This window comes from Carassius carassius, chromosome 34, assembly GCF_963082965.1.
Source record: "Carassius carassius chromosome 34, fCarCar2.1, whole genome shotgun sequence".
NCBI classification, from domain to species: domain Eukaryota; kingdom Metazoa; phylum Chordata; class Actinopteri; order Cypriniformes; family Cyprinidae; genus Carassius; species Carassius carassius.
The window spans coordinates 908415-920160 of NC_081788.1; the positions used below are offsets into that span (position 1 = coordinate 908415).

Here is an 11746-nt window from a genome sequence, read left to right on the forward strand (position 1 = left end):
AAATATTTTGGATTTATTAAGCATAAATGAACAATGAGTTCTTGCCTGGTGTATAAATACTTCTGATACAATAAAGAAATTAAACAGTGACACAATTAGCACATTACTATGGTTTTATTTTCACCTCAATGAGAATGAGTTTCTCTTTTACTTTGAAGTTTGGAAAAATAAAGATGAAATCTTAGACTCACCTCAAGTAAATGGGTTATTTCGCATTCGGCATGTGAAGGTTTATAGCACAGGCTCATCCTCACTCTCTGGTCGGTTTCCAGTCGTACAGTGAAGAGTTTAGCGTGCTCATCCACCGTGACACTGGCTTTGGGCACTGGATCTGTAAGGCCAGGATCAGAAACAGCACGTGTGAGAGACTGGGACAGAGACTGGACATTATGACCAGAGCAAGCCAGACCTGTGTGCTCTACGACGTGATCTGCACTGATGAGCAGATGACTGTGAGTGTGAACAGACACGCTGACGGTGGATCCAGGCTGGGCCAGGAAACAGTCATACCTCACCGTCCACTGGAGGGCGACAGACACACACTGATGAACACACTGCAGACACACACCTCCACACACTACAGGGCTTACTCAACGATCACCCACAAAGGTCTGATGGGATGTCAGCTCACGCGTCTGGATTCTAGATGTGCGAAGCTCTTCTCCACTGCTGCTGTTCCACTGGTACAGAAGAAAATCACAGATCCAGTTCAGTTCACACTGAAGAGCACAGCAGCTGACCTCAGAAGAAATACATGAGTGCCCAGGGTTTTTACACCTATACTAGTGTGTGTGTGTGTGTGTGTGTGTGTCTGTATATTGTTCTATACTCTAGCCCTTCAACATACACTCCATTTGACCTCCAGTGCAAACACAGGCAGTGTACACACTATACAGCGCTTGCATTCCTTGCTGATGACTGAATATATACTCAAACGTTGTGTACGGAGAGTAAAGATCACGTACGTCAATGCCTCATTCTCACTATCAGTGAACTATCCTGAAGTGAGCATCACTACACATTTCTGTAAACCAATAAAACACATTCACATGAAATCATCTTCTGCATTTAATACTCAAGTGGTTCTCAAATAATAGCATGCAACTAATACATAAATATGCATTTAGGATAGGTTTATTGACGAGGAAGTAAAACACCTTCATATGATCGAAACTTCAAAAGTGTTTCCTGCAAATCTTCGCATTCATTCAGCCTCAAATCAACTCAATGTAAAACCAAACGCAAGCCAGACTCCATAAAGTCCCTCCAAAAATAATACAAAAGTGTTCTGTGAAGCAAATCAGCTTATGATGAGAAGCAAACTGTTGGAGCGGTGTTGTCCTGGGACGTGATGTTAAGCCTGAAGCAGACACTCAAAGTAAATCAGAAGAAGAGGAGAGTACCGTAACAGTGTTGCTGTGGATCCACATGAACAGCGTGTCAGAGGAACCAGTCTCAGAGTCTCTGGACTCCATCAGCAGCGTCTGGTTTGTCACTGTGAACACAGGACAGGAACACTGAAGTCAGGAGGTCATGTGTGAGTGCTGTGATCAGTGATGCTGTACGTACACAGAGTCTGGACGGAGAGCCGCACACGGACACACACGTCCTGCGAGAGCAGCGTGGAGAGTCTGAGCTCGGGCAGACGGCGCTCCTTCAGTCCTGCACACCAGAAACACACTGAGCGTTCACATCAGATCTACACCACGCTCAATGAGGCTCAATGTGTCTTTGATCAACTCATTCAGTTCAGCTGTAAAGCAGCTCAACTATATCATCTTTCAGTACAAGTTCTGCTTTAATCCAATAGTGTCGATCATAGTACTGCTTCTCGTCTTTGGTTAAAGAAAAGACAGGCTGTTGCAATCAGTTCAGCACAGAGACAGTGTAAAGCTGATTATTTTCTCATACTGTCAGTAGATACAATATACAGCTTCCTTTACACTCTCTGGAGACGAGGTCTGTCGAGACCACAGCCGAACATGAAACAAGTGTCAGTGTCGACAGTTTAATCAGAATAAGAGCAGGAACACGGAACAGAAACGTGTCCCCACTCAAACATACTGTACTGTACATGTCTGTAGTGTGCATTGTGAAGTGATGTGTGGCATTACTTACCAGCACTTCTGCTTTCCTTTAGACAGACAGAGAGAAAAAGAGAGATTTAGCTGGAGTCTCACACTCGAGCATTGTTTTAAGAGAAGCATCTTCACAGACCATGCATCAGTGTCAGCTACACAATACTATCTCTGTGTGTGTGTGTGTGTGTGTGTGTGTGTGACATCCAGAGAACAAACATGCATTTGTTATTTCTAGATCTCTTTTACTTGGTTTTGTTCCATGTTGACTGGTTTTATGGAGATCTTGTGATGCGCAACAGATCTAGTCAAGAGACTGAACATTTAACAGCCTATTGCTTTAAATACATATTCAAATATGATAAAACACATTAAGTGACATTTCTACAGTTTATAGGAGTAATTTGACTACATTTCTACAGAGTAATTTAAACGGTTTACCATTTCTTTCTTTAGCTTTATGATTGTCAGTTAAGATGAAAATAAAACCTGAGATACATGTGGACACACAACTAGCCTCCTCAAATGAACAGCTGCCCCCAAACATACACCATTAAAACATCTCTGTACGCAGCTGGAAACAAAGAGCAGAAGAGTTGTGCGACGGCTTCCAGAACACACTCGGACAAATAAGAGCATCTCTGCAAACCAGGGAGAAATCTGATGGACTGGTTTTCTTATTTGTTTCTACACTGCATGCAATCACAGCTCATTTCTGTGCTGGAGATGGGTCTCAAACGCTTCTAGGAAGGTCTCTGTTCTTGGTCTTTGTGTGTCGAGTGTTGTTTGACACTCTTGAGAGGTATTTTACCCAGCACACACGGTGACTTTAACACTATACTGTGATCATTTTGTAAAAAGGCTGATCCAACAGCAAGTCCCTCTTAAACTCCCAAACCATCACGGAGCACAAAACAGGGAGCAAATTAAAAATTTTTTGTGTATTTTTTTATTTTTATTGACTATATTAAACTGGAATCCTGAATGTAATGCAATTGAATACACTTTTATGCGAGCAGTAACTGTAAGAGGATTGTAGCATGTAAAAGAGGTCTATTCGAGTGAAATCAATGACAGCGATGTCTTTCTCGACGTGACTGCAGACACAGCAGATGCCTTCATTTGGCATTTATCATTTACACTATATTTCTGCTTTCAAATTATTAGCTTTTAAATCTTTTTCCACTTAACTCCTAGCATAGGTTACATTCATAGCTCTACAAACTCACATCAAAAGTGAGGGGGAATTTGAAGAAGAGCAAAAGCTCCCCTTGATTCTCCTCTGAGTTACCCGTGTCTTCATCTGAGAGACAACACTGTGTCTAACACGGCCGGTGGGTTTATGAACACTGACTCCAGCTGTTTTAGATCCAGTAGAAAATACAGGTATATCTGAGTCAGTCATAACACATGTGCAGTTTCATGAGATGCTTTCCCGTCTTCATTACCAGCTCAATGATTCAAAGTAAATAAATTACATTTTACATTTGTGAAAAAAATAAATGAATAATTCTTATGACATTTAAGATGAATTCAGAATTGTAAGTAAATGAGGAGTTTCATGTGTGTAACAGTGTTAATTATTGATTTCCATGTGTAGGCTGTGTGTGAGGTTTACCTGTAAACACATGCGCTCTTATAACAGTCATGTAATCATCAACACTCGCATAACAATGTTAAAAACATGGACAAGTCTGCCCTCGTCAACAAACATCCAGTATGTGTTCCAGAAGAAAACCTCGCTCACCTGTCTGACTCTGAGACTCTCGCGCAGAGAGAACGCGCATTTAAACAGCGCACACAGCAACACGACGCGCGCGCTACACCACGAGCTGTACATGGCCGCCAAATCAAAACATCAGCCAAGCCTTAGATGTGCATTATTCCAGCAGAGCCGGTCACGCAGACAGCGAGTCAGAGTTGTGTAGTTGTGTAGAGTTGACTAGAGTTGAGTCTATCACATGGCTGCGCTCGCGCTGGGGGCAGACGGGCTTTTGGTGACGCAAATCACCGGAATTCCGGCGCCTCCTTCAAGATGTCACCGACTTCCGCATTAATCAAAATTTACATATGTGCATGAAGCAGACGCCTTTACAGAACCAGCTTACAGTACATTTACATGCCTGAGCTCGACTGCCTTAAACAAAGACTGAAAGTCTGACGCTGGAGACAAATAAGGATCTGATCTCTTTGATGTTAGAGATGTTCTTGAATAAAACAAAAAATCAAAGTCACGAACATCACTGAATTCACACCTGGCTCCTGGTATTTAGACATGCTAATTATAATTAACATTCCAAATTGTAGGGATGCATAGTATATTCAGTCCAAAATGCAAATGACTGGTTATAATGGGAATTTTATTGGTTTTAATGGAAACTGTGATGGTTTCTATTGTTTTTTTTTTTCTTTTTTTTTTTTTTTTTACTTAGTAACGTTAAAAAAGTATGTTTTATATAGAAAAGTAGGGTGATCATAAATCCTCTTTTTGCTGAATATGTCCTGGCTGGATTTTCCAGGTTTTGGCTTTGTTTTCTCGTTGACAGTCTGCATACACTGCATATTTTTATTTCTCTGACACACCATGATTGGTTGGTTATGTACAATGCCTGCATGCTGTTGGTCAAACTTCCTTTCAGTCAATTCTGCAAGTGATACAAAATTAGGGGGCAAAGAGGATATTAATAAAGTTCAACTAAACAGTGTTGGGTGATTATTCTTTAAATATTTACAAGAGGGCATACTAACATGTGAACACTGCTTAACTGCACTTTAGCGGCTATAACAAATGTAAAAAAAAAATGGCTGATCACCACACGTTGATAATCTACAAAATAGAATGTACATACAATAATAACATGATATACAATGCATAAATATATCACATTGAAGAAGAACCTAGAAATACCTAGAATTATGCTAAATAGGAATGGTAATACTGGTAGTGTGACATTATTCGGCTATCGTTATAACACACACACAAACGGCCAATCTCTCAGTTACAAAACAAAGTTATATAATCCGTATTCACTTACTTCACATGCATGCACACAGTAATCTAACATAAATCAAATTTAATGGCAATCAAGCGTCAATGGACTAGATCGAGTGAAGCTGGTCCACTCTCACACGCACACTGCATCTACTTTATATTTTCATTGTGTTTTCTGCCTCAGCACGGGATGCTGCATTAACACTGTGCACTCTGATTGGTCAGATTCATCCCGGACATTCAAGAACATCAGGGCCTTTTGTTCTGCTGTCACAGAATTCATAACAAAAGGTCTGTATTCTGACATCAATTACCCTCGGGGTGAGGTTGGGGCTGAACGGATCAAGCCACAACTTGTGAGTCCTACTTTCAGTGTCCACACTGGCTGCCCAATCAACTGGGATCACCTGGCTGACCTTCCCCACTGTCCAGAGGGATTAACAATCATGACCACATCACTGATCTCTAGTGTCCTCTTTTCTGTCCTCCACTTCTGGCGAGCTTGGAGACTGGGTAGGTTATACCCAGGTAATCAGACTGAGGTCAGCTGTTCCCAAGGAGGTATACCTTCCTCTTCAGTCAAGACCGTTCTTAGTTCTTAGATGTGGGTTGTAGACAAACTTGATCTGCTGGCTGGTGAGGTGAATTTGTAGTACTTACTGCAGAACGGCAAAGGATTCACTCAATTTGTGTTCTCCACCTCTGAAGTTGGTGTCCTAGTCACACAGCAACTCATTCAGTTTCCCTCTATAGGCACTGAACCATTGTAGGGCCATCAGGAATCAGTATGGGTGAATCCTAGTCATGCACTTGAATAACATGCTTTATCTCTTCTCGTCACGCCAAACTAGGGCTGTAGTCAACCAAAGAAATGCTTAGTCGACCAAAGTCCTGTCCTGCGCAACGATCAGTCGACTAAAAAAAAAAAAAAAAAAAGACGTGAAAAAACGCGATGTTTTGCATTTTGATTGAACATTTATTAAACAATTGTCATAGAGTATTTATAAAACAACAACGAAAAAACATCAATAATACATAAAACTATAATAATTATACAATTCTTTGAAAATTAAGTTATTTTTTTTAACTGCAAAGTGAAGAGCACACGTCTGGCCACTGACCAGATCCCTACAGTAATTCCACCGAGAGCATGTTGACAGCGTTGTCCGTTACCACTGACACCCGCTTCTCTGGTGGAATGTGGTAAGCGTCCGCGACTTGAGTGACATTTTCTCCCGTGTGCGCTGCTTTGTTTCTAACACAACGCTATTCATTTTACAGTCCGCATCGATAAAATGGGCTTTAACTGTCATGTATGCCTCCATTTTATTTATTTTTTTAAATGCGGCCAGACAAAAGATTTAAATTCCTTGGACATTTTGTCGACAAAAGCCAAAACAAGTAGCATTCTAACTGAATGAATACAGCAAACCTACCTATCTATATTCCTTACTGAGCGCGAAGCAGCAGTGCAGCCAGCCACAGGTAGCTACGGTTCCCGAGTGTTCACGTGGTGCGCTAAACTCTGGCGCTGTTATGTCTAAATTAAAGCATTTAAAGTTTGGGATAAAACATAGGCTAATTATATTTAGAATGCAGTAATATATAACTGGTAATAAAGGGAATAAATATCAAGGAGTAAATCAATGAAAATTTCTTCATTGGTGAAAAAAAAAAATGCAACAGGTCGACCAGTATAAATGTCAGTCGACCAAGACGTCATTGACCGATTAGTCGACTAAACGACTAAAGTTGACAGCCCTACGCCAAACAGTCTTAATTTGAAAGGTGGCTGAAACAGTCCATGCCCACTGAGTATAAACCTCTGTCTGGTAAGTGATAAGTCAGCCATTAAAGGAACTTCTGGGTGACTCCTCCATTTTCTGCACTATATTATTTCCTGCTGGACACAATATATTTTGTTTTTGAGCAACATAAAGAACATTAGAAACAGTAGAATTGGTTCTTTTTTTCTTTGATTTGTTTCCCCAAAAAAGAAAAAAATTAAAGAATGACATCTTTATTTAACCTAAATCTGTAATTAGTTATTTAGTTTTAGTTATATAATTCATATACATATAATTTATATAATTTCATATCATTTAGTTAAATAATAATAATCATGCACATAATTTGACAGATTAATAACCCAATTTGAAGCAAAACAATGTTCTGACAAGCTTTGTGAAATTTTACCACATAAACTTTCCAGAAGACAGTCAGCTTCCCTCAGAAACACATTCATATAAACCCCCAAATCAATATTGGGGATTTCCTTCCAATCGTGATTCATGAACAGTGAGTGATCTGCCTGCTGCAGTATTTGTCTGTGTGTGTCCGTCTTCAGCGTCTCTGGTCTGTGTTAACAGGCAATAACAGACTTCATATTATCACATAAATGACATTGTGCCTAGTCCAGTAGCAGTATCAAGTTTGGGAGAGCGTGAAGCCAGTCTGCTTGTGCCTGATACTGGTGTGCCTTACCTCAGAAAACTTGTATTTGATGGAAAACTTCACTGATGGAGGATTTGGCATAGGTGTGGTTACAGTTACTGACCCATAGAAAACAGACTGGCTAACTCACTGCTTTGATCTTCAAGAGACATTAGGGGTTGTTCAGGCCAGATATCTGGCCAGATATCTGGTGGCAGCTTGAGGAATGGTGGTCTCTGACTCCCACAGCTCCCTACTTTGAGGTCCTGGATGGATGATTTAGATGGATGTTTGGATGTGACAATCTGATTTGTGTTGCTGGTTTTGTCTGGCCAAAGGAGAGCTGGACCCCCTACTGAGCCTGGTTTCTCCCAAGTTTTTTCTCCATTTCTGGCACAAATGGAGTTTTGGTTCCTTAACACTGTCACCTTTGGCTTTGGCTTTGGCTTGCTATGCAGACTATGAGTAGGTCATCTAGTAACTGTGAGTCACCCCAGTCACGTCTCTTATCCCACAGGTGTTGCACCACTATCTTTGCTCTGGTAGTATAAGGGATGATATTACCCAGTCATATTGGCTTGCCAGTACACTGTAAATTTTGCACATTATCATGGTGGAGTAGTGTTTACCTCAATGAGTATAGCATGGAGGGTCAGACTGACAGGTGGAGGTGAGTAATTGTTGATGTACAATTGCTGGCCCATTACCGCAGTTCAAAGATGCCAAAGGCTAGGAGTGAACAGAGCTGGTCATCCAAGTCTTTGGCCTCCTCCTTAGAGGTAAGGCTTTGTAGACCAGAGGTCTCAAACCCTGCTCAAGGAGAGCTACCTTCCTGCATTTTTCAGCTCCAGTTTTGTTTTTGTAACTATGCTCTACCATATGGTATGAACGAGGTCTTCTGGCTTTACTTTAAGGTCCAGTTATGTCTCCATTGATACATCCCCCATTTGTAATGATTACTTTACTCACTGCCAGGAGGACTCTGCAGCTGCTTACAGAACAGTCTACATACAAGATATCTTTTGTGGTACTATAGGCAGGAGTTTTCTTTTGGTTTAAGTCTCAGAACTGGTATTCACAGCTCGCTCATTTAGGTTGAAGCATTCGGTTGCATCTTATTGGAGGAAATTTTCTAATGCCATCCGCAGCATTAAAAAAACTTTCTTGGGTCTGCTGATGTAAGATGTTTATGGTAGGGTAGGTCTTTGGTATATCTTCTTTTGCATGTATTATATCTCTGGTTCTAGGTGTAATATCACATTGTTTTGGGGGGTAGGTAAAACACTTTCTCACCTGGATAAAGCCCATGTCTGGATTGAGAAGTATCATCATCATAATAGACAGCCTCAGCAGGCTGTGGTGAGTAGGTATAGAACGTACGTATGTTGGGGACATTAGCATATGTCAGCTGGGTGAAAGTATGAAAGTGTGATCCCTCATCTGCCTTGTCAGATGCCCACTCTGGCTGGCCAGTGTATGCTGCTTACGTGTGGGTTGTGGCACATTAGTACGAGGGGCTGGTACTGAAGTCACTGATCGGCGAGGAGTCACTATCCCTGTGGCTCTTTGGAGAGTGTGATCTCAGGGTGCATTCACACTTGCTTCGGTTGCCTAATTCGAACCAGAATTGGATTGGACCATTATGAACAACACCTTAAGAGTCTGGAGGAGCAATCTTCCCACGAAGCATGTAATCTTTTCCTGGACTGTGCCCAGCTGGTTTTCATTTTCAAAAAAACATCTAAAGACTCATCTTTTTTGCCAGGACTTAACCAACTAATACTAGCACTTAACTTAAAAAAACCTGGCTACGTGTTCTGTACTAGACTAACCTAACTGAGACTTGTCATAACTTTTTCATTCTGCATCGCCCCATTCTGGATCACTCCTCTGCTATCAACGAGAGGAACATCTGTACTTCCTCAACAGACAACACAACTTTTTGGTTGTTAAAAAAAGGTTCGCTCGTTCAAAACAGATGATTAAAATTTAGCTGTTCTTTTGTGTTTCGCAAGTGAAACAGGTAGTGACGATTCTCTCTGGCCAATCCGTGATCAGCAGAGTTTATACGTCACCTTTTGGTAATAGTACAGTTAACCTGGAACCTCAACCGAGGTGGTACTAAAAAAAGGACCAGCTTATGTTCTCTTGGGTCTTCTCCATCCCCTCTGTGTTAGTGTTATCTAACAGTGTGACTTTGGAGGACATTTGTTCGGCAGCTGGCTGGGCCTCTCTGCACATTTGGTCAGATTTTATAATATGGATATAGACTTAACTTCGGGTTTCCAGGTTTTATCTGTATGAACAGGTGTGAGTGCATTTTCTTTTATCAGTCTGTGCATATGATAGCCATTCGAATCAATCTGTATGAAGCCCTGGCTATAAAAATAAACTTTACTTGACTTAATGAATCCAAAAAGAAATACCACTTCCAGTTCAGTGTCATACTGGAAATAAGGGGTAAAGACATTGGTTAGCTGGTTCAGGTTTGTTTGATTTGGATTAAAGCTCCAGAAGCAGGATAGGACACCCTGATGTAAACAAAAAATAAATAAAAAATGAATGGCCCTGTCCCTTATGGCATACATCATGCACACTTTCGGTCTTAGTGATTAACAATGGCTGCCACGTGCACATGTCCGGTAAGTCCAGAACACCATAGGGTGCCGCATTTATCATTTTAGTCACTATGTGCCCTCAGTGCTCACTTTTGTTGATCTCTGCAGCTGACTTCTACCTGATATTCAAAGTGGCATTATGTCTTGAAAGTGTGGACTCAGAGGAAGACCACAAGGGTTTAGGGTTTGAGTCAATGTATACTGCATATAAACAATAACGGTCATCCAGGTGTTCTATTCATATATGCACAGTATACAATTCCCAACTGGTTTAAAAACAGATATGAACAATATATTCATAAGCATATAGAACAACAGTGAAATCAAACAGTAGTTTGCATTAAGCGTGCAAGGGTTCCTGCATTTAATGACATGTTTGTGCACTTAAGAGTATGCACATCTGAAACACTTTAAGATGTGTCAATCAGCAGTTGTACAGCTTCGTGCATTCAGCTTCAAAGACTGCCACAAGCAGTGAATGACAGGAAAAGAGCTGTGCAGCAAGCACAAGGTTTTGCTCATGTTATCTGATGATCTTTTTGAAGTGAACACATGCACTGTCTCACTTTTTTTCACTCGTATATGAGAACTTGAACTGTGGATATGACACAAACACACAGATAACAGACCAACATAGCAAGGCATCAGTAGTGATTATCTCACCACAACTACCATGTGAGAAATACTACTCTATGTAATCTTGGTTAGACCATCATAGATTTTATCATCATTGCATCATTACATATCACTGTGCTGCTTGTATTTCATCGTGTTATAATCTCAAAATATCATTCATTATTCATCTCTAGCGGGTGTATATACACTTACCATTCAAAAGTTTAGGTAAATAATAGTGCTGGGCAACGATTAAAATTTTAAATCGCGATTTATCGCATTGTTATGCATATAACTAATCATGCAATCAAAAGTAGTGTATTGTGCACTTTTTCCATTTAAAAGTAATGCTATATGAACAAAAGTGCAATAACAGTTAAAATATTTATTGTAAATCTTAACTTATGACATTATTGTAATTAAATTAAAGGGTTAGTTCAGCCAAAAATCATAATTATGTCATTAATAACTTACCCCTCACGTTGTTTCAAACCGTGAGACCTCCGTTTATCTTCTGAACACAGTTTAAGATATTTTAGATTTAGTCCGAGAGCTCTCAGTCCCTCCATTAAAGCTGTGTGTACGGTCTACTGTCCATGTCCAGAAAGGTAAGAAAAACATCATCAAAGTAGTCCATGTGACATCAGAGGGTCAGTTAGAATATTTTGAAGCATCGAAAATACATTTTGGTCCAAAAATAGCAAAAACAACAACTTTATTCAGCATTGTCTTCTCTTCCGTGTCTGTTGTGAGAGAGAGTTCAAATCAAAGCAGTCTGGATATCCGGTTCGCGAACGAATCATTCAGTTTACCAAATCGAACTGAATCGTTTTAAATGGTTCGCATCTCCAATAAGCATTAATCCACAAATGACTTAAGCTGTTAACTTTTTTAATGTGGCTAACACTCCCTCTGAGTTCAGACAAACCAATATCCCGGAGTAATTCATTTACTCAAACAGTACACTGACTGAACTGCTGTGAAGAGAGAACTGAAGATGAACACCGAAC

General features: G+C 40.4%; 1 protein-coding gene across 1 annotated transcript; it reads right to left on the reverse strand.

Moving 5' to 3' along the window:
* Nucleotides 1-110: 110 nt before the first annotated feature.
* LOC132115299 (uncharacterized) lies at nt 111-4170 on the reverse strand. Its single transcript, XM_059523683.1, has 7 exons — nt 3826-4170; nt 2119-2134; nt 1570-1662; nt 1404-1495; nt 606-680; nt 410-521; nt 111-331 (listed from the first exon to the last, which is right to left on the reverse strand). The coding sequence occupies exons 1-7, from the start codon at nt 3916-3918 to the stop codon at nt 126-128; spliced, it is 687 nt and encodes a 228-aa protein (XP_059379666.1). The 5' UTR covers nt 3919-4170; the 3' UTR covers nt 111-125.
* Nucleotides 4171-11746: the final 7576 nt, after the last annotated feature.

Coding starts and splice junctions, on each gene's coding strand:
- LOC132115299 (XM_059523683.1), bottom strand. CDS start 3,918: ATGTACAGCTCGTGGTGTAGCGCGCGCGTCGTGTTGCTGTGTGCGCTG. Junction 1,496..1,569: donor GCTCTCCGTCCAGACTCTGT/GTACGTACAGCA, acceptor CTGTGTTCACAG/TGACAAACCAGACGCTGCTG. Junction 681..1,403: donor TCCACAGCAACACTGTTACG/GTACTCTCCTCT, acceptor CTTCTGTACCAG/TGGAACAGCAGCAGTGGAGA.